The sequence below is a fragment of the Capricornis sumatraensis genome, chromosome 13, assembly GCF_032405125.1.
Source record: "Capricornis sumatraensis isolate serow.1 chromosome 13, serow.2, whole genome shotgun sequence".
In the NCBI taxonomy this organism is placed as follows: Eukaryota; Metazoa; Chordata; class Mammalia; order Artiodactyla; family Bovidae; genus Capricornis; species Capricornis sumatraensis.
The window spans coordinates 32,551,326-32,575,095 of record NC_091081.1 but is presented as its reverse complement, the minus strand read 5'-3'; the positions used below and the strand labels follow the sequence as shown (position 1 = coordinate 32,575,095).

General features: G+C 40.0%; 1 protein-coding gene across 2 annotated transcripts; it reads right to left on the bottom strand.

The window, feature by feature from the left end:
* Positions 1–21,837, bottom strand: POPDC3 (popeye domain cAMP effector 3). Of its 2 annotated transcripts, none has more exons than XM_068985093.1 (4): positions 21,765–21,837; positions 2,443–3,171; positions 1,409–1,517; positions 1–412 (listed from the first exon to the last, which is right to left on the bottom strand). In XM_068985093.1, exons 2-4 carry the CDS (start codon positions 2,925–2,927, stop codon positions 131–133), a joined length of 876 nt encoding a protein of 291 aa, XP_068841194.1. In that variant the 5' UTR covers positions 2,928–3,171; positions 21,765–21,837; the 3' UTR covers positions 1–130. The 2 variants fall into 2 exon arrangements, with proteins under 2 accessions (XP_068841194.1, XP_068841193.1); XM_068985092.1 differs by lacking the exon at positions 21,765–21,837 and adding an exon at positions 21,371–21,533.
* Positions 21,838–23,770: the final 1,933 nt, after the last annotated feature.

Here is a 23,770-nt window from a genome sequence, read left to right as displayed (position 1 = left end):
TGGCAAAGGCATCTTGCCTCTGAGTTGGATTTATAAAAATATTAGTGAGCTTAATTTGCTGTGTTTTGCTATTTCATTTGGGGAATGATGAAGAGAGTCTTTTATAATTATAAAACTTGAGACTTCGATGTCACTTATCACAATATCGTCTGGAATTCTGAAAATGTTCTGTTAGGGATGACTTGGACATTTCAGGACTTGACATTTGAAGGAAGTTGGGTAACCGAATATCATAATGGTATCTTTTTCCTATGTATACCCTGTCATTCAAGGCATAGAGTTTATCTGCAATGTCACTGCCAATTAAAACTGAAAACAGGCGGGAGATATAACGATGCTGAGCCAAGAGCAAGTATAATTTCTTTCTCCTCCAAGACACATATCGACAATCAGTTTCTGCTGTGAGGGTTACCTAAAAAAAATAAGACCACACATAAACAGAGATTAGGAAGCAAGAAATGTCCTGCTCTGTTTTTTGGCCCCAAATTTTAAATGAATTTCTCATGCTTATTTTAATGTTAAAACCCACAATATATCGTAAAACATAGAGAAAGTACAAAATTTATTACTATGTATGTTATTTATAACATGAATAATCACAGTGTTGTGCCCATCTCCAGTTCATATGTTTCTAAATTTAGATATCTATATTTTGTATTTTATTGAAGTGAGAGCTATTTGACATTGAAAAATAATAAAGTTGGCTAATGTTGGGGAAATATTTCCATGTCTATCCTGAAGACTGTGGACATTTAACCTTAATTCATTTTCTGTAGTACTGAATATACTTAACCTAATCTACATATGTGTATGATTCTATATATATATAAAACACACATGTATACACACATGTATTTATATGTATTAACCAGAGGAAAACGAATGCCATAATAGAACCTACCGCAAGGATTATCTTTCAATACTACCAGATATGGCAGCATAGTAATGACATTTTGTTTAGCATTTTGTTGCTAGAAAACAACTGAAATTCATCACATTTTGAATTTTAAAAGTCACTTATTTTGTCATAATGACAGATTTTCATTCTTGATGTTTTTCTAAACTGTGACAGGTGGCAGTGTTTAGTTTAGAGTCAAATATCAATTAATTATATTTTAATTCCCATGTACTCAGGTAAGCAAAGGAAAATTTAAGAGTATTTATCACAGACTTCTTTCTGTCCTATGGGATACCCAATCTTCTCCTTGTTGCTGGACCTATACAGTGACATTAATCAGTAAGACTCAAGCAGAATGGGGAAGACATGCATGCTACCAAGTACATTCCAAAGTATAAATTACTCCTATGTCATCTGCGGCTCTGTTTGCTTGTTTGCCTGTTTTTAAACAAGCAGCGTATATCTGGTTGAAAGAGGCAGTTTTCATGGTGTGGTCTAGTTATCCCTTACCTGAAAAGTGCCTTCCTCTGTGGGTTTCAGTGAGTCCCATTCAGGAGAATCCAGGAACTGGAAGGGGAAAATGTAATGCAGAAATTCGCCATCAACTGTCACTCTGATCCTACCCAGACACAAAGGACATCAGTCAGGAGGGAAGGAGAAAGAACTAAATTGGTAACAAGGGCAGGGAGCAGTATTTCTGATCTCTGATGATTCTTTTGGCTTTTAAAATCTTGAAGGGCAAAATATTAAATTCATACATTATAATAAGTGACAAAAATCTCCTGTAAAATTTATGTGCTGCTGTTCCTCCCATAGTTAGGATTCTGGAACAGTGGGTGAAATTCATCAGAAAATTCATCAAACTGCACATTGATATGTGCCCATTTAGGTGTGTATAATATATTATAATTACAAGTTTCAATGCACTCAGTCAGATTTTAAATTAAGTAGAACTCTGAAGAACATAAAGACGTACCAATGGAAATATCTCTGTAAACTAAATATTTAACCTTTTAAAAAACATGAATAATCACATTCCTATTTCTCCCTCAAACTTTTTTTCAAATTTTATATATAGCACACTTCCCCTTTGAGCAAGTGGGCATTTACTAGAAATTACTGAAAAAAATGATCATTATAAAATTTAAATGGTCTCTATTACTTAAAAGAATGGCCTAATAGAATGTTTCAAATACTTTGTATGCTAAATAACTATAAGTATTCTATTCATTCAAACTGGCATCATCTTTTTCTTGACTCTAAGTGATTAGTTTGGAAACAAATAGCATATCCAGACAAACCAATTCATACCTTTGATTTCTACAAAGAAATATTAAGACTAAATTACATCCTGCTTCAAGTAAATGGTACCATGTATTCTAAATGCCTATGTAAATGACTCATGTGTCAAGGGTTTTCTCATGCCTCAGAGTACTAAATGCTGCTGAGGACTATGCTACATTGAGGTAGGAAAATGCAGCAAAAAGGAACAAAAGCTAGTAAGTAATAAAGTGGAAAGACACACAAGTGCCAAGAGTACAAACCTTCCTGAGACAAGCAGGGAGAGTTTGTCAATGGAGGTTTTTCCCTGCATGGCGTAACAGTGCTCCTTTTCCAGAGTCACCACTTCTGAGCTCATAGCAATAGTTCTGAAGTCAGGCAGAGAGGTCCCCAGAGGCTGGAAGAGGGAGCTGTACAACAGCTGAAATTCTCGGGCAAAAGTTATGCTGTGAACTTGATAGGCAATGTGAACAAACCGTATGAAGCAGATGACAAACAATATAAAATTCCAGGAAAATATGTCAGCTGCACAGACATCTACCCAGGCCCAGATAGCAGAACAGAGAAAACCCAATCCCAGCAAACTGAAGACATAAAGGAGCCCGAAGAACCCACTGCCACCCATGAAACCTACTACAAATAAAATACTGGCTAGATGATAGATAGCTCCTTCAGCCTCCTGCTTCCAGACGGTGCAGACAGGGTGTTCATCGATTAGGTTCTTCCATAGACTTGAATTTCCTTCCATGGCTGGTGTACTGTATCCACTTTTCAGTCGATATTAAGTAATATCAAAGCAAATAATTAAGTCCTTTGCTTTTCCATCATCAGAGTTGAGTCTTCACAAAACCAGAGAAAGCCCGGACACTGGAGCTGGGGTGATTACGGGTTTGGTGAATGTGGATCTTGAAAAACTAAGAATCCCATGCTAGCATCCTTAAATTCATCTGGGCTTCTGATTTAGTTCTAGCTGACAAATATGTTGTTGTTGCCTATGTAAGAAATAAAAACAGGATTCTAATTAAACAGAATTGAGAAATGTATTTAATGAATCACCAGCATTTTACTTATTCAAGTTGACATCCTACTTTCTATGAAGTTAAAATATATTCAGCACAAATACATTTACATTTCTAGGATAGAAAAAAATGCATATTTTCAAGTCAGGCTTAATTATAAATAATTTACAGAAATTTTAGTATTTGTTACAATTAGCTAATTATGTATTTTTCGAGAAAGCTAAGTGCTATAATCAGCTGGTTTCTATAACAGTAATTCAGTGTACCTCAGAATCTTTCATAATAGTGACTAAAAATGCAGATTTATGGACTGTCTCTGGATATACTGAGTCAGAAATCTCTATGGGTGGGGCCTCAGTGTTGGTATTTTGAACAAGCTCCCCGCATGATTCTGATGCATCAGTTCACGTCTTCCAGGGCCCACCCTTTTAGAGATGTTGTTTGACAATATGTTATTCACTCTTTCCACATGAAGAATTTGAGGCTCAGAGAGACTAATTTATCCTAGGCCACACGGTGGTTGATGGCAGAGCAGAACTTCAGCACTTAAGCCTGCATGCCAGATCCAATCGTGTGGTCTCTCACGAGAGAGGTTTTAAAATGGTCACTGTAAGGAGCCCTAATCAATCAATGTAAGAAACACACCATTAGGAGTCCGGCTTTAAGAGCACATGGTAGACTGTGAAAATGTTTAATTAGATCAAAATTACTTGAGAAATATAAATTCAGTTCTCTTTTACTGTGTTAGAGGCTCTTTCAGGCTAAAGGTCGCATCTATATAACTAAATAAGTACTATTAAAGTTCCTGGTACTTACACATTTATTTGCCAGATGGTCAAAAACGTTAGCGACTGGTTTCTCTGCACATATATTCCCTACCCTCTCAGCCATATGGTAAAAATGCTAATATGTGATCTCATTCAGGAGAGATCTAACCATGACGACAGAGCTGTAGGATAGATATCATTTATCACCAAGTTTCTTAACAATAAATGGTTTCAATATGAAGCATTCATTGGATTGATGTTTTTGAAACCAAGATAACATTCAAGAACCTTGAACTTGTGTGCTATATTGTTTTTATTTTGAGGTAGATTTTTTTTCCAGAACACCTGGTAATAAAATATCAAATAACATAGATCTAGTCTCATAGAAAAAAAGTACCTACAGAGGTGAAAAAGACTTGGCTGAAATAAAAAAAGGAACAGCATTTCACTACCAACAGAACTAGAGATGAAAATAAAGAAGCTGCTACTGCTCAAGCTCCTGGTTTTTCATCCTGGATAGTGATTCTCTTCTCAGCAAGGAATGACTTTAAGAACATCACCAGGTGAATCATTAAAACAAGAAAAAATAACACAGACCTATAACTTACAACTGTATTATTTCTACTTATGCTGCTTTCAAATACAAACATTCTGCATCCCTCTAATTATCACTCCACCCATCCTTCTGTGAGGGATGAGACTCAAGGCCGACTGACACTCTGAACATGTTTCCTTTCTCTTCTTTAAACAAAACCCAAAGTTATATATCACTGCATATTCACAACAAAGAAACATTTTAAAAATACAGTGAGTAGTTGAGAAGTGTGACATGCAGACTGCAAGTGTCAGTCTCCCTGCTGTTTTACTTTAAAAACTCAAGTATTTTAAGTTAATTCCTCAAGATGCCAAGCAAATAGCCACAAAAGCAGTATTAAAAAGCACTACCAGTGGAGCTCTGAACTTGGATTTGAACTTCCTGGAAATTTAAAATCCTCAACAAATTGCTAAAATGATGCTAATGTGAAACATTTGTGGTAATTCAGAAGGGAGTTTATTGGAAACTTGCCCCTTAAACTCTTGACTTGGGGAATAATATACTGGGCCCCCTGCATTTCTGGTGTGTGACCCATTATAATTATATGAGGAACTGTGTTTCTGGCCCTTTCCAGTCAGCTCCTGTTTCAATAAGCTGCTACCAAACCACCTTCCTACCCTTGATCCTGTATCACTCAACAAAGAGTGCTGACTTGCCCTGATTAGATTACTCCACACCCAGGCTTTCTCCACTTGGTGTGTTTTTATTCAGTCACCAAAACAGATGTACTTTATTAGAAGAACTGACAGGGGCAGGTGACGAGCCCGAGTGTTCCTCTGCCATGTGCCAGCAGCCCTGTATGAATGCTGAACACGACTCATCAACCAGCTGCCTATGTCAAAGGCCTGTAGGCCTCAAGTCATGTTTTGGGGTAAATAAATGCTGGAAAGTCAAAGGAGCACGACGGATTTCTTACATAGTTGATCTTCCCTGCAAAAGAAGTTAACACATGGGGATACAAATGATGGAGACAAAGTGCAAATAAACAAATATTTCCACGCTTTTCCCTTTTTCACTCTTTACATTGTCAGAGCCTGAGTTCAAAGGAATAAAGAAATGTAAAGGCAGACACAAGGATGCTCAACTAAATGTGATATAAATTGGGTGGCATAGTGATGAAGATTAACCTGAAATGGCAGTTACGGGTTCAGAACGCGTACATTTATTATTTCACAGCATCACACTTACTGCTATGAGCGAGGCAGTATCTAAACCATCATGCTTAGCTTACAAATGAGAAAGGTGGAGCCCAAGGCAGGTTAAGTAACTTGCTTCAGGTAAAAGTCACAGTAGTCACAAAGCTGTAAGTTCAAGTCCTCTTCTGCTCAGCTTCACGCTCTCCCCAGCAGGCAGTGTGTCTTTCAAGGCTGCAGATCTGATTTAACGTGTTGGGAGACCAGCTGAATATTCTGCCAGGATGGTTTGCCAGGAAAATAATAATCCTAATAGTGGATATTTGAGACAGGCTATATCTGCTTGCCCAGTTCAGTCCATAATGCTTAGAATACTACTGGGGACATAGACATAGAAAGCCACTCATGAAATAATCTCCTGTATTACTGTTCAACACTGACTCATTTCCTCTTCTTGATTCCAAAATTATTATGGGGTAAAGACAAATGTTTTTGTATTTCAGACCCTTGGCACTCAGGGAACGTGGATTGAACACACTGATAGAGAGGAACAAGTCCTCTCTGCCTTTTCCATCCTCACTCTATCTAGGTCAACAGATGTTCGAACATCTTCTGTCGCCTAGGGGAACAGAAATGGAGGATTTCTTGACTGAGGGATTATTTAAGATGTCCGGCACAACTCCAAATTCATAGGAGAATCCTTCTGTCTTCTTACAATGTTCAGTTCCTTAAGAGCAGCTGAATTCCTGATTTCATTAAAACAACTCTGGTAGCTTGTGGTATTATGTTAGTTGTGGTTGCTAGGCAACCTAGAAGATCAAAATTCTGTCAATATTATCCTTATCAATTGGAATCATATCCCAACTTTTGTATGTGTTACATATGGAGAAGATTGTTTTCTCTACTTAAACCTTTAAGTATGTATACTTACTCAGCAACTATGTACCAGACATTTAAAAAATTATTTAATCTGCACAACCCCACGAGGAAGGTACTATTATCTCCATCCTACAGATAAGAAAATTGAAACTCAGAGAAGACAAGTAAATAAATTGTACAAGGTCACCACACTGTTCAGTATTGGAACTAAGATTCCATCCAGGTCTGTCTGACTCTGAAACTCAGTGTCTAAACCATATCATTCTGCTTCCACAGTACCAGGATTTAGTTTCCTCCTCGCTACTTAGATGAACTTAGACGTATTTATTCATCAGTAAAGCAGAGGTAATGTCACCTATTGTGTCTACTTTAAAGGGTACTAGAACATTCAAATGAGAAAATCTATCTTAAAAATTCTTAGCATATTTCTTGTAATTTTTTAGTCTTTTGGGAGCACTTATCTTGTTATTTTTTAATTTTTATTGGAGTGTAGTTGTTTTACAATGTTGTGTTAGTGTCTTCTGTACAGCAAAGTGAATCAGCTATGTTGTTGTTCAGTTGCCCAGTCATGTCCAACTCTTTGCGACCCCATGGACTGCAGCACACCAGGCCTTCCTGTCCCTCACTATCTCCTGAAGCTTGCCCAAGTTCATGTTCATTGCATTGGTGATGCCATCCAATCATCTCATCCTCTGACTCCCTCTTCTCCTTCTGCCCTCAATTTTTCCCAGTATCAGGAAGAGGAACCAGCTGTATGTATACATACAACCCCTCTTTTTCTGGATTTCCTTCCCATTTAGATCATCATAGAGCACTGGGTAGAGTTCCTTGTGCTATACAGTAGGTTCTCATTAGTAATTTATTTTATACACAGCAGGGTATATATATCAATCCCAATCTCCCAGTTCATTGCACCCCCTCCCTCCCTTGGTGTCTATACATTTGTTATCTGCATCTGTATCTCTATTTCTGCTTTGTAACTACAGATTCCACATATATGTGTTAATAGTTTTTCTCATTCTGACTGACTTCACTCTGTAGGACAGTCTCTAGGCCCATCCATGTATCTGCAAATGACCCAGCTTCCTTCCTTTTTATGGCTGAATAGTATTCCATTGTATATACGTACCACATCTTTATCCAGTCCTCTATTGATGGACATTTAGGTTGTTTCCATATCCTGGCTATTGTAAATAGTGCTGCAATGAACACTGGGGTGCATGTTTCTTTGAATTAAAGTTTTCTCTGGATATATTCCCAGTAGTGGAATTGTTGGATCACATGGAAGTTCTCTTTTTAGTTTTTAAGTAACCTCTATACTGTTCTCCATAGTGATTCTACCAGTTTATTAATACATTTTTATCAATAGTACAAGAACATTCCCTTTTCTCTATACCCTCTCCAGCATTCATGTATTGTTTATTATTGTGATGCTGGCCATTTGGACAGATGTGAATTGATATTTCATTGTAGTTTTGATTTGCTTTTCTCTGATAATGATATTGAGCATCTTTTTATGTGCTTGTTGGCCATCTGTATGGCCAGCTCATCTTTGAAGAAATGTCTCTTTAGGTCTTCTGCCCATTTTTTGATTCAGTTTTTTTTTTTAATATATATGGAGCAGATTTTTAAATAACAGAGAAATGGCATTGCTGTACTTGTTGCTTATTTGCTACAGAGCTGAGCCATTTGAAGATTTAGATTTTAAAAGCTTTCTTCAGAGGATTTCAATAGAAAACAAACCATCCTTATGTTGTAAATTCTAAACTTACTTATTTCTGCAGGAGTGATCTGTCTTATTCTTCCCTATGTTGTGTCCTGAGCACCTACGGCTGGTAGGTATCGACCCAGAACTAGCCTATCCTTGAGTAAAGAAGCCAGTCTCTGGAAGCCAACAACAATCGGAATCACCCAAGGACCTGTTAAAATGCCCCTTCCCTGGCCCCACCCCAGAATAACTGAGCCAGGGAGGGACCCAGACAGATGCATTTCTAATAGGCTCTCAGTTGATTTTTTTTTTTTTATTTTGTATTGGGGTATAGCTGATTAACAATGTTTTGATAGTTTCAGATGAACAGCAAAGGGAACTCAGCCATACATATACATGGATCCATTCAGTTTGAGAGCCATCATTTCATCTTGTTCCTGAAGGATTCTTGGATTATCCTTGCTTAAAGAGCCCCGGCTTTGTCCATTTGGCTGCCAGCTGGGTGTCCTTCCAGGCTGGTTACTCCATGTGATGTCCTCTGATCCTTAATTGTCTGTCCACAGCTGTAATGCCAGTGTTGGGTCTACCATCCTTCTGTCTGGTCTGTCCAGTTGGTATTACTGCTTAAGAGAAGGGTGCCAGTCTTAGCTATGTCCCTAAACAGCATGTGTTAATTTATTTATTGGCTGTGCTGAGCTTTCTCTAGCTGTGGCCTGCGGGCTTCTTGTTGCAGTGGCTTCTCTTGCTGTGGAGCTCGGGCTCTAGATGTGCGGTCCTAGTAGTTGTGGCGTACAAACTTAGTTGTCCTGCGGCATGTGGGATCCTCCCAGACCAGGGATCGAACATGTGTCCCCGGCACTGGCAGGCGGATTCTTAACCACCGTAACATCAAGGAAGTCCCACAGCGTGAGATTTTAATCTTCCCAGACCTGTTTCCTCATTGATAAATGAAAGATTTGGACAAATAATGTGCAGCTCCTTTCAGCTCTAAAATAACACCACTCTCTATGATATGGAATTCAAAGTTATTCCTAGCCCAGGTCAAAATATAGAGCAGAGGGGCAGAACTGAATTATGACTGTGCACCTTCACACCAGGTTTGTGACTGGAGCCCTGCTCTAGAAATTGTTTAATTATTTATGGACTGTAGGGGGACCATTTTTTTCACAGACTTCCCATTGATTTTGTTGTGCAACCAGGGCTAAGAACTTTTAGGGGGATGGGGTAAGAGACACTAGAACAATCTATAGAGTAAAGGATCTGGATTTTAATCCTTATTTTTCAGGGGCTGGAAAGGCACATCTTCTCTTGTGTTGCTCACTTCCATGCTTGCTCAGGTCAGGAGGCATTTTCTTCCTCACACTCACCTCTGAGGGGCTCAAGGTTTGTGCATGTTCTGCATCAGCCTTTCCTTACCATGGTGGCTGAAGTGCACTTTCTAGGCTCTGGATTTTTATGGCCTTTACTATCTGTCTACAAGGCTTCCACTGTATATTATATTGAACATAATATATATTTTCCATTTAATTTTTTTTAAGTATGTATTTATTTGGCTGTGCCGGGTCTTAGTTGTGGCATGCAGGATCTTTTTTAGTTGAGGCATGTGAAATCTTTAGTTGCAGCATGTGGGTAATTCCCTGACCAGGGATCAAACCCAGGTCCCCTGCATCAGGAGCTCAGTGTCTTAACCACTAGACCAGTAGGGAAGCCTCTGTTTTCCTTTTTAAAGCATCATAATTTGTTTATTCTTTCAGTTGGGGGTACATATTTAAGTAATATTTTAAAGAATCTAATGTAGATAGTGTATATACTTTAAATATTGGCTTTATTAATTGGTTTTATATATGTATATAATATAAATAGTGTTCAGGTAGAAAAACAATGTTTAGAATATAGTTTTAGAACAAGCAGGTTAATAGCCAGGAAGCCCAAGTGAGATATGACCGATACCTGAATCAATGGGTTAGGTGTTAGACAAAGAAAGAAAGAAAAGCATATATTATATTAACCATGAAGAAGAAAATGAAAGGAAGACATGTCTCTACTGAGACAGAAGAACAGAGAAGGGATAAAGACACTTTGGAGTCATAAGAGATCCTGAAGCTGGGAAAGAAATCAGAGGAAGTTGGGGGGCAGGGGACTCGCTTTGAGTCATGTTTAACCTGATGCACCTGGTCTAGCAACAGAGTTCACAGCAGAAGGTGCAGGATGGAGGCATATTTAACAGTTGTCCTAAATGACACAGGACAACACTGAATAAGGACTGGAGCTGATGAGATTATCTAGAAAGTGAGTGCAAAGAGAAATGAGAGCTGAAGTTAAATGCCCATGACCAGAAGCCTTAGAATTCTAGGGTTATGCTGGCCACTGCAGGAGCCATCAGCCACCCGTGACCATGAGCCCCTGAAATGTGACTGGTCTGAAGTAAGATGTGTTGGTCTTAATGGATTTCAGAGACAGTACAAAGATAAGGAGTATGTCATTAATAATTTCTTTATTGGTTACGTGTTGAAATGATAATGTTTTGGAAATACTGGGTTAAATTAAACATATTCTTAAAGTTAATTTCACCCATTTCATTGCTACTAGAGAATTTTAAATTATGTATATGGTTGCATTATATTTCTGTTGGACAGTGCTAGTCTAGGGCCTCTCAAGCAACAGGAAAGAAGAAATTAATTTCATCATGCCAAGACTTGGCATGATGCTGTGCAAACAGCGCATATGTATAGTGTATAACTGTATAAATATGGAAGGATTATCTAAGATTAAGAGCAGAGAGTTGATGTAAATGTAAATGATTTTGGCTACAGTGTTCATATGCTATAGTCAGTCAGATGTTATCCAAGGCATCGATGTGTCACCATCTGGCTTCTGCCTATAGAGATGGCCAACCCACTAAGCTCTTGGCTCCTTTATTCTGCCAAGGAAGGTGGCACTTTTTTCTTTTGCCTTAGGAGAATCCTACTTTCTTAAGCAATTATAGTACGTGGTCTCATTTTCTCGTTTCATCTTCTGATGTTACCCCATGTAATGCATTGGAAATCTCAGGTAGACAGTCTCATAAATTTTATGCTGGAGATTGGATTGTGGCCTTCTAGATTCCAGAAGATCCACACCAGCCTTGGGGGGGCGGTTCACATAATACCTAAGTCTCTTCATGCACCAGTAGGCTCCCAGGCTGGAATATGCCTTTGACTTTTTATACCAGTGAAAGCTTGGCTTCACTTCAGACTCGAGGAAATTAGAGAACCTGCCCACAAGCTATGCCAGGCTTCTCTGATTCTCTTGTCTCAGCTAAAGCCACATTTGATTATCTCTAGCCATGTTTGGTTTCTCACTTTATCACATATGGAGGTAGGGAGAATTCTAAGATTCCTACCCTGCTCGTACACAGGTCCTGTAACCCCCTTTCCTTGAGTCTTCCCATTGAATGGCATTCCCATGTGAATGGCATGGCATAGAGGGTACCTTAATTAGGTAACATGTTCTGGCCAATGGGGCTGGAATAATCATGTCTGTGATTAGCCATGTAAGACTCCACTGTAGGACTGGAAATTAGACAAACATATTCTTACTAGCCTAGAAAAAAGCAAACACCGTGCCGTGAACTGCCTGTGGGGGCCACTAGGCAAGGAACTGCAAGCAGTCTCTGTGAGCTGAAAGAAGTACCCAACCAAAAGTTACCAGAATAATGGGGACCTCAGTCCTTCAGTCACAAGCAGCTGAATTCTGCCAATTACCTGGAAATTTTGGGAGAGGATCCTAGACTTCAAATGAGGAGTGCAGTCTAGCTGATAATCTGAATTGCAAGCTTGTGAAACCCTGAGCTGAGGATCCATTCTCGCTGTGCCTACACTTCTGACTCACAAAAACTGTGAGATAGTAAATTTGTATTGTTTTAAGCCACTAAGTTTGTGGTAATTTGTTACAAAGCAATAGAAAATAAATATGCACACTTATGAATGTTCAACTGAGGCTTTTCATTAATTGTGACTCCACCAAATTTAGATGAGTTGAGCAATGGGAATTAATGAACTATGTGCCATCTTAATCCTCATATACTATTGCTACTAGTAGTACTACCAACGCTGTTACCATCAGCACCTAATATTTACTGAACACTTACTATGTGCCAGGCACATGTCGAAGAGCCCTAAAATGCTATGTCATTTAATCCTCACAACTTCTTGAAGTAGGCAAATTTATCTCCCCATTTTACAGATGAGATATCTAAAGTCTAGGTTGCTTAACTACATTTTACGATGGACTTGGAATACAGGTCTATGGAGAAGAAGACAATCCTTGTGAGATTTCTATTAGGAAAATCAAGTGATAACAGGTCTTTAATCATGTCTGGAAAACAAGACAGAATAAGTGGCCCTGGGAATCATATTTAAATTAACTGCACCACTTTATAGGTTTTTCTTTCATGGAGTCCAGTGGCCCCAACACTATTAAGCATCTGTACATGTGGGCAACTTCTAGAATGCTTATGTCATTTATATGTTGTTGTTTGGGGTCCCTGGTGGCTGAGATGGTAAAGAATCTGCTTGCGATGCAGATGACCAGGATTTGATCCCTGGGTGGGGAAGATCCCCTGGAGAAGGAAATGGCAACCCACTCCAGTATTCTTGCCTGGGAAATTCCATGGACAAAGGAGCCTGGCGAGCTTAAGTCATGTGTGACTCTTTTGTGACCCCATGGACGGTAGCCTCCCAGGCTCCTCTGTCCATGGGATTTCCCAGGCAAGAATACTAGAGTGGGTTGCCACTTTCTTCCCCACCCAGGGATCAAACCTGCGTCTCCCACATTAGCAGGCGAATTCTTTACCTCTGAGCCACCAGGGAAGCCCATATGTCATTCATATACCAATCTCCAAAATTCCTGGAATACCATGTTTCCTTGGTTGACTTTTAGCTGGGTCAGTTCTTTGTAAAACTGAGCCATACACATATGGCAAATACTTAATGTTTCAAACACATCCAGAGAATAATACTAAAAAAAAAAAAAAGCCCATAGAAACTTGAAACAGATAGCTATGTAATTCAAATTGTGACTCCACCAAATTTAGATGAGTTGAGCAGTGGGAATTAATGAACTATGTGCCATCTTCTTAATCCTCATATACTATTGTTACTAGTAGTACTACCAACGCTGTTACTATTAGCACCTAATATTTACTGAACACTTACTATGTGCCAGGCACATGTCGAAGAGCCCTAAAATGCTATGTCACTTAATCCTCACAACTTCTTGAAGTAGGCAAATTTATCTCCCCACTTCACAGATGAGATATCTAAAGTCTAGGTTGCTTAAGGATCCAATATTGATAGAGCCCAGACTCACTCTCAGGCAGGCAGACGCCAAGGCTCTGCTGTCTTAACCCTCATGACTTAACTGCTTCACATACAATTTGAATCTAAATATCTGGACTTACTGGAGCAAATCACAGCATTCTTGTTTTCTCACTTCAGTCCTAGATTCAGAGAATTTAAATGTTTTCTTAAGAAATTATAAATTTTCAGGTAGGAGGATGAAATAGGTGAGTGAGGGTGAGAGGTACAAACTTCCAGTTACAAAACAAATGAGTCGTGTCTAAAATGTACAGTCTGGGGAATATAGTTGACAATTACATATTTTTTTAAAAATTGGAGGATAATTGCTTTATAATGTTGTGTTGGTTTCTGCTGTCCAACAATGTGAATTAGCCATAAGTATACATATATCACCCCCCTCCTGTGTCTCCCTCCTAACTCCTCCATCCCCCCCCTCTAGGTCATCACAACACCGAGCTGTGCTACACAGAACACCTGTGCTACACAGCAGCTTCTCACTAGCTATCTGTTTTATACATGGTAGTGTATATATGTCAGTATTACTCTCTAAATTCATCCCCCCTTCTCCTTCCCTCACTGTGTCCAGCAAGTCTGTTCTCTATAGTTGTGTCTCTATTCCTGGCCTGCAAATAGGTCCATCAGCACCTTTTTTCTAGATTCTATATATATGTGCTACTATATGGTATTGATCTTCCTCTTTCTGACTTGCTTCTAGGCTCTAGGTTTGTCCACCTCACAAGAACTGACTCAAATGCATTTCTTTTTATGGCTAAGAAATATTCCATTGTATATATGTACCACTAACTTCTTTATCCATCCATCTCTTGATGGACATCTAGGTTGCTTCCATGATCCTGGCTATTGTAAATAGTTCTGCAGTGAACACTGGGATACATGTGTCTTTCCAAATTATGGTTTTCTTAGGGTATATGCCCAGTAGTTGGATTGCTGAGTCATATGGTAGTTTTATTCCTGATTTTCTTTTAAGGAATCTCCATAGTGGCTGTATTAACAACTTATTAATACATTCCTACCAAAAGTACAAGAGGGTTCCCTTTCCTTCCCACCTTCTCTGATATTTCAGTTCAGTTCAGTTCAGTCACTCAGTCGTGTCTGACTCTTTGTGACCCCATGAATCGCAGCACGCCAGGCCTCCCTGTTCATCACCAACTCCTGGAGTTCACTCAGACTCACGTCCATGGAGTCCGTGATGCCATCCAGCCATCTCATCCTCAGTCATCCCCTTCTCCTCCTGCCCCCAATCCCTCCCAGCATCAGAGGTTTTTCCAATGAGTCAACTCTTCTCATGAGGTGGCCAAAGTACTGGAGTTTCAGCTTTAGCATCAGTCCTTCCAAAGAAATCCCAGGGCTGATCTCCTTCAGAATGGACTGGTTGGATCTCCTTGCAGTCCAAGGGACTCTCAGAGTCTTCTCCAACACCACAGTTCAAACGCATCAATTCTTCGGCGCTCAGCCTTCTTCACAGTCCAACTCTCACATCCATACATGACCACTGGAAAAACCATAGCCTTGACTAGACATTTATTGCTTATAAATTTTTGATGATGGCAGGTCTGACTGGCGTGAGGTGATATACCTCACTGTAGTTTTGATTTGCATTTGTCTAATAATAAGTGATGTGGAGCATCTTTTCATGTGTTTGTTGGCCATCTGTATGTCTTCTTTGGAGAAATATCTGTTTAGATCTTCTGCCAATTTTTTATTGGGTTATTTGTTTTTCTGATATTGAGCTGCATGAGCTGGTTGTATATTTTGGAGATTAATCCTTTGTCTGTTTTTTCATTTGTTATTGTTTTCTCCCATTCTGAGGGTTGTCTTTTCGTGTTGTTTATAGTTTCCTTTGCTGTGCAAAAACTTGTAAGTAGGTCCCATTTGTTTATCATTGTTTTTATTTTCATTACTTTAGGAGGTGGGTCAAAGAAGATCTGTGCCAAAGAGTGTTCTGCCTATGTATCCCTCTAAGAGCTTTATAGTTTCTGGCCTTACATTTAGGTCTTTAGTCCATTTTGAATTTATTTTTGTATATGGTGTTAGGAAGTGTTCTAATTTTATTCTTTTACATGCAGCTGCCCAGTTTTCCAAGCACCACTGATTGAAGGGGCTGTCTTTTCTTTATCGTATACTCTTGCCTCCTTTGTCAAAGATAAGATGCCCATAGGTGCATGAGGCTATCTCTGTGCTTTCTATCTTGTTCCATTGATATATACTTTTGTTTTTGTGCCAGTATCATATTGTCTTGATTACTGTTCAGTTCAGTTCAGTAGCTCAGTCGTGTCCGACTCTTTGAGACCCCATGAATTGCAGCATGCCAGGCCTCCCTGTCCATCACCAACTCCTGGAGTTCACTCAAACTCACATTCATCGAGTCAGTGATGCCATCCAGCCATCTCATCCTCTGTCGTCCCCTTCTCCTCCTGCCCCCAATCCCTCCCAGCATCAGGGTCTTTTCCAATGAGTCAACTCTTCACATGAGGTGGCCAAAGTACTGGAGCTTCAGCTTTAGCATCATTCCTTCCAAAGAAGTTTTACTGTATTTCAGTCTATACTTCCAAAGTATAGACTGAAATCAGGAAGGTTGATTCCTCCAGCTTTGTTTTTCTTTCTCAAGATTGCTTTAGTTATCAGGGGTCTTTTGTGTTTCCATACAAAGACAATTATATAATATTAATCTTTGTATGTTGACAGATGGTAACCAGGCTTATCATGGTGGTCATTTTGAGATATATAGAAATATCAGCTCACTATGTTGTGTACCAGGAACTAACATAGTGTCATAGGTCAATTATATTTCAAAAATAAAAACACAGAAAAAAAAGTCAAATTTGTGGTTATCAGAGGCAGGAGTTGGGGGAAGGTGGTCAAAAGGCAGAAACTCCCGGTTATAAGGTAAATAAGTACTAAGCATATAGTGTACAACATGATAAATATAGTTAACACTGCTGTATGTTATATATGTGAAAGTTTCTAAGAAAAATCCTAAGTGCTCTTATCACAAGGAAGAAGTATTTTTGCTGTTTCTCTAATTTTGTATCCATATGGGATGATAGACTTTTGCTAAACTTAATGTGGTCATAATCATTTTATGATGGAAGTTAGGCTATTATGCAGCACATCTTAAAGCCATAAGTGGTGTATGTCAACTATATTTCAGTACAACTGGAAGAAAAAAAAGCAATTACAATTTTTGGAGCAACAGAAGGACAGGAGGTTGAGTCACTTAATGCCCTATGATTCGTAATGTGAAGAAACAGCTATAAACCTCTCCTTCATAAGCTTATCATTTATCTGCTTTAAACAGACAATCCTCATACTCTGCTTCAAGTTCTTCTAACTTCTCCGTGTTCTGGAAATGGCTAAAGGCACAAGCAGGACGCCATTCCCTTTCGGTCAGCTGCAGTCATGTCATGCAGTGAGTTCACCAGCGACTCCTGATGAAAGATGCAAGAGAAGCTGGAATCACAGATGCATGAAACAGTCTTTCCTTGCTGTGAATCCAAGGAAGGCACCTTCACTTAGTTCTCCTCCATACAGCATACAGCAGATGAACTCACTTTTTCTATGTTTTCTTCATGTTCCTTCCTGGCAAACACACCTAATAAGTTCATGTGTGCTAGCTAATTGGCTGTAATCTTTCCTTTGTCATTTTTTTGAGCTTAATGAGCAGGTGGATCACACACCAGGGTCAGCAATGTTTGAAACCACCAAACCAGCCACTCCTGGCGCCAATAGGAGCATTTCTGCAAGGAATTCCATTTCCTTTTGAGTGTTTTATAGAGACAGGAGCTTTCTCTTTGTGAGAAAAGTTGTTCACTGGTTCTCCATCCAGACAGCCAACAGTCTTTCCACATTTTTATTTCTTTCAGCCTCATTGTTATTGACTTTGAAGTACTTGAGCTTATTCCAGCCATCGACGTTGCTTTTATTTTTGTGTACTTCCTGTCATGATCGTCAGTGTGGATTATTCCCTCATTCCTGCTGCTCAGGAAATACTGCATATTCTCTTGATTCTTTCAAAATACTTGATTATCTCAAGCTTCTCTTCAGTGTTTAAGCTGTCCTTTTGCATGCACTATTTGACATTTTTGAATCAAGATGCTTAAATATTCTTGGGATATTAAATGAGTGTTTTTCTATAGAAAAATGCATAATTGCAAAAGAATAACAAAACACAATCTTGCAGGATATCACTCAGTGAACCAACGTAGCTGGTAATGTTTGAGGTCTGTGTGTGTTATATTTTGTGTTATATTCCTATAGGGCTTGGTTAGCTGGTTGCAGTTTAATGTGTTCACCTGGTGTTTCTAACTGAGTAAATCATTGAATAAGTTAGTACAAAATTTGCATCATGCTTGAATTGTTACTTACATTTCAGTTGCATTGGAATGATGCTGGTTTTCAAAATAAGCATTATAGCATAATTGACTGTATCATCAACTTTCAAATAGCCAAGAACACATTAATAATTAACATATGTAAGAATTCAACAAATCCCTGCCCTCATGGAGCTTGCATTTTAGTGAAATTCAAATATTGACACCATTTAAGCCCAGTTTCAAATTATGAGTTCTAAAATAATCTAAAAATACATTTTATATGCAAATAAGCTACTTAAAACTCATTTAAAGTCCATTGTTGCATACTGAATTTTTAAATAAATGCTATATTTTAAAAGATAAACTAAAGTCTTAAAAATCAAAATGCAAGCAAGTTGTTTCTTAGAAATTCAAGACCAAAAGCAACAAACAAACCCTAAAATGTTGTATGTGTCACAGGAGTAGCATATTACATATTAATATGCCTATATTCCTCTATTTGTATAAATGCAAGGGCATATGGAGTGATTTTTCACTTAATGCTAAGAAAGGTTATTCCTGGATGGCAGGACACTACTTTTTTCTTTGCATATACCTATATTGTTTGCTTCCTTTATAATAATCTTATAAAACTAAAAGGTGATTTTATGTTTATTTGAAAAATTTTAAATACAAAGATATCAGAGAAGAAATATCCATGAACCCAATAACCAAAATTATCAAATATCAACACTGTCATATTTTTGGATCTTTTTAAAATAAAAAAGATTCCACAAAAAATTAAAGATCACCATGGACTACCCTCTAGTGCCATTCCTCACCCATCAACTCCCTCTGTAAAGCTGCATGTCTTTCCTGTCCATATAAAATAATTTTTAAAATTCAAATTTAAAATGTTAGGCTAGACTAGAAATGTATCTTATGAGTTTTTCAGCTTTATGCTTAATCTTTTTCTGATGAATAATTTTAAACATATTCCAAAATAGAGAAGATAATGTATGATAACCCCCCTATATACCCATTACCTAGATTCAGCACTCATCAAGGTTTTGCCACATGGAATTTTTAAAATCAAAAGCAGAAAACTGTAACCTACTGTTCATCCTACAATTTGTTCAGTCAATAAACAACCACCTACTAAGGAAGACAGGGAGAACTGAGATTAGCTATGGTCTCACTATGTGCCGTGCACTGGGTCTTGTCTACACTGACCCACTGAGGAGTCACAACAACTCTGCCACCCAAATAGTATCATTAGCATTCTTCAGAGTGGAAAATTAGACTTGGAAAGATGAAAGTTATTCCATAGGCCCAGCTGCTTGCTCTTCTTTCTAGACCGTAAATCCCTCCTCCCCCACCAATTTCAGTATGTGTGAGAGAGTCTCTAGAGGTTATTCTGTTGAAAAATACAAAATCAGAAGGTCTCACGTTGTAGCTGTATGAATTGACCTCTCAATTCTCTGGGCTGGAGGAGGGTCCAGCATTGTTATGGGAATTTTAAGTCAGCAGCTTTTTGTTATTATTTAATTTATAAAATAATCTGTTGTAACTTTCACTTTAAGATATTTTCCTCTAACTACTTAGATAAAAGACAGGAATGTTTTCTCTTTTCCTTTAAAAAAAATCTCATTAATGATTCAATACACTTTTATAAATTCTTACTTGTTCTCTATAGCTAATAATCCCAGCTGACCAACACCCATAATTACAGAAACCAATTTCAGTTGCAGTTTGCCAGCTTGCAAATATATCACAGACATTTTCCGAAGCAGTTTTGAAACTTCTTGCTTGTCATGTCACTTACGTGTTGTTATGCTCATATGCTGCAGCAAATGCTTCATAACCATTCTTGTTCTTTCCTGGGGACTGTTCAGAAAGCAGACATGAATGCTCCAGTGTATCAACCCTATTAGTCAGTCTTGTGATAAGAAGCATGGGATTTGGGTTTCCCCTGACACATATTTGTTTAATAGCATAGACTGTCATCATTTAGAAGCCTAGGATGCACAATGATTCAGCTATTTTGAGAAACTGATGAGATTAAAGAAACTCAATTATCAAATGTCTCCCAGCTTATATGTATAAAATTTTAGTAGAACAGATAACATCTTATTCTAGATTTCTCTTAATATTTGTATCCCAAACTCTTCAAAAGGCAAACCCAGTCTCCCAGAGAAGGAAAGAACCTTAAAGATCATGTGGGATCAGACAGACCTCTTCATTTGGCAAATGTGGAAAGAGATCCAATATTTATTTTGCTTATATTTTGTTTCAGGTAGTTCTTGTTTGATTTTCAGTTGCCACAAAGAACAGTGCCAAGTTCCTGTATTGTCACACCAGGGAGTTGTTTGTGCAACAGTCCCTGGTATTAAAAATAACGGAAAAGAAAATAGCCACTAAACTTTAGCATGAACAGAGAGACAGCAGTAAATTTTTTAAGGCTGCCATAAAACTCAACTGCAACGTGCAAGCTTGCAAACTGAAAATACCTAACCACAAGAATTGGAGTAAAAAGTCAGGAAGGAAGGTTGTCACATTCTAGAAGTTCAGTAAATCAAATTAGGTTATGTTCAAAAGTGGGTTTCTAATTCTGCTTTCCCACTTATTTACATATAGAACTTTTTCACTTTTTGCAAAATGCCTCCTGACTAAAAATTTTTTCGTGTGTGTGCCATAGCCATATTATTGTATTTGATTCGGTGCCTTTAATCTTTTCTTAAAATACAGACCCTCAAAATACATATCTCTGTAACCGACCTTGGTGAGGAGGTAGTTTAGTGATTTTCAAATGTCTTTCTCTTTCTTTCCTTCCCCTCCCCTTGCCCAGGGGGATTCCCCAAATAGAGTAAACAGGTCAGCGTGACCTTGGATGAGGCCGCTTTCTGGGTCCCGAACTCAAAGGGAAAACCCTGCCCTACTCAGACCTTTTGCCCAGGGAAGCTTCTCGCCTCTGCCCGACTTCCCCAAGGCCAACCGAGGGCTGTTAGGGCCCCCTGAAGCAGCTTTTCTCCCTCTAAAATCCGACCTTTTGGGGGTCTCCAAGGTGCTGCCCGGGGCAAGAGTGGGTCCAACAACAGATGTGGGAAGAAGATTCACCTCTGTGGGCGGAGGACCCGAGCGCCTAGGGCCGGTGCGCCGACCCCAGCGGGCCATCCTCCAGCGGCACCCGCGCGGACCCCCGGACTCGCCGCTGGCCGGAGCGGGGCCAGAGCGGGAGGCCGGTGGCAGCGCCGCGCAAGCAGGGGCACAGGCAGCGAAGCTTGGGCGCTGCTAGGGGGTCTGCAGGTCGCGATCCCCTCCCAGGAGCGGGGCCAGGACAGAGAACCGCACCCGGCAAGCGGCCCCAGTGCCGCAAGGTGTGAGGGTGCAGACGGCGGCGGAAGGGTGGCGGCCGAGGCGCCCCGGCTCCCTCCTTACCTGGCCTTTGCCGGCCTCACGCAGAGCTCCGGCCTCGCGCCCGCAGAAGTTTCCCAGCCGAGTGCATCGGGCCCCCCCGACCGGCGCGAAGTCTCTGGTGCCCGGCTCACGCGCTCCTGGCCACTCCGTGCCGGTGTCCGCCCTGCGCCCAGGCGCTCAGTGACCGCAGCCCGGTTCCGGAGCGGCGCGGTGGCGCAGGCGGGGGCCGGGCACGGGCGCGCGCCCCGGGGACCGCGGGGAGGGCGGGCTGGCGGCGGCAGGAAAGGCGCGGGGCCCGGGTAGCCCCAGCCTCCAGGAAGTCGTCGGACTGCTGATCAACCTAGCGATTGAGCGACGGAACAAAGTTTGCAAAGATGGGTCTCAAGTGAACGCAGCTTACAGTTGTAAAACGAACCTCGTGTTCGCTATATGCCAGGCAGAGGACCATGGGGTTCACTCCTTGGATGGGAAGCAAGTGTACTTCTGCCCTCTCTCTACCCCACCCCCACTGTAAACAAAATGAGATCAGTGACTGGAATGGGGATGGGAATATTTGGGTAGAGAGGACAGAGAACAGTTAATATCTTGTTTCAAATCAATGAGTGTCTCCAAGGCAAATGGATGAAGAGCATGGACAATCATAGAAGGAAAAACAGATGATCCCACCAAAAAAGTTCAAGTTAGTAATGAGCCCTAATGCGTACAACTTAAGGCAGAGATCAAATGCATTTTTCCCCTCCCATGAAGTTAGTGAAGCTTTCTTTGGTTTTGGTGATCAAACTCTGGTGGTTGGTGAGGGAACAGGGAAACACAACCTACTTGAGGGTTTGCATCTCCTCCCTTCTCAGCACCCTCACTCATGTTCTGTAAGTGTTCTGGTTACAGTGATTCCAGGAACATTTACTGAGTAATCAGTGGCTCTTTTGGTCCCTAGCTGCTGCTGCTGCTAAGTCACCTCAGTCGTGTCCGACTCCGTGCGACCCCGTAGACGGCAGCCCACCAGGCTCCCCCGTCCCTGGGATTCTCCAGGCAAGAACACTGGAGTGGGTTGCCATTTCCTTCTCCAATGCATGAAAGTGAAAAGTGAAAGTGAAAGTGAAGTCATGTCCGACCCTCAGCCACCCCATGGACTGCAGCCCACCAGGCTCCTCCATCCATGGCATTTTCCAGGCAAGAGTACTGGAGTAGGGTGCCATTGCCTTCTCCGTTGGTCCCTAGAATAGCCATTAAAGTAATATAAATGGTAAAAATTAACCTCTTTTAATGGATACTAGAACTAGGGGGCAAAAAGTACCCATATTCCTATACCCTACATGGGGCTAGAAACCACATGTGTTCCAGGCCTTTGCTGTTATGCTTCATTCTAGGGATTTACTCAGAAATGTTGGAAATCCAGTTTAAATTGGATATGGCTGGGGAATTAAGAAGGTCATGAGGTTTGACATCAGATGTATTTGAAACTGCTAAGTGGCATTTCAGGAGATTCCAAAGAGGTGCAGTCCTTTATGTCTCAGCACAAAAAGAATTCATCAATAGGCAAAGTGATAGATAAGAAGTGACAGGATGCTTGTGAGGCTTATCAGTGGGCAGGTGAGACGGTGCCACACTGAGAGCTTAGTGGGCTACAGTTTTATAAAACAGGAAAAATACGTAAGGGGGAAAGACAACCTTCTCCCTGTTCTTAACTAGGCATCATGCTTTCATCATTAGCTCCTCCCCCAGGTTAGGCAAGGAAGTCTTTTTGTCCCTATATGGTCAAGCTAGGACTGTCATGGCAGTAATGGAAAAATTACTTCAAGTCTCAGTACAATGGGCGTCTTTCACTTCAAAATGTCACCTTTCCATAAATTGTTGTTCTTATATGTGCAGAAGCATGTTCTATGGATCATCTACTTGCTGAGCTCACTGGGCAGGATGTGGGCCTCATGCCACCACTGTTTTTCTGCTATGTCTCCTGCTTCTCTTCCATGATTTTGTTGCTAAGCAAGCCTGCTTGGTTTTGTGGTTAAGTCATCCTGCTTCCCTGAGTGATCATTACTACAGGGGGCGCCCATATTTATTTCTACTTACTCTGGTGTGGTTAACTATTTAATCACCTACTTTGTCTATTTACTCTGTCCCTATCATATTCTGGGTTTAGATTTTACTTCTTATTTAGTATTATATGTTATATTCTTTAAGGATTATATTCATGGTCATTTTTAACTTAAAAATTCCAAAGCAGCAAAAGCTATGTATGATTGTTCAAAAGATTGTAAGGTGGCTGACTCCTGGCATTCACACCTTTTGGGACCCCCCCCTCCCTTGAGTGCATCTGGGACCTGTGACTTGCTTGTAAAACAATAAATATAGCACAGGTGGTAGATGTCACACTTGTGACTACATTACATTACACAAGACTTGGTCTTGCTAGCCAGCTCT

Bases quoted from the DNA above. Each gene is read 5' to 3' on its own strand.
- POPDC3 (XM_068985093.1), bottom strand. From the start codon at position 2,927: ATGGAAGGAAATTCAAGTCTATGGAAGAACCTAATCGATGAACACCCT. The intron at 1,518-2,442 runs GTTTGTACTCTT...GTGTCTGGGTAG, and splicing joins TCCCTGCTTGTCTCAGGAAG to GATCAGAGTGACAGTTGATG. The intron at 413-1,408 runs GTAAGGGATAAC...TATTTTTTTTAG, and splicing joins CAGAGGAAGGCACTTTTCAG to GTAACCCTCACAGCAGAAAC.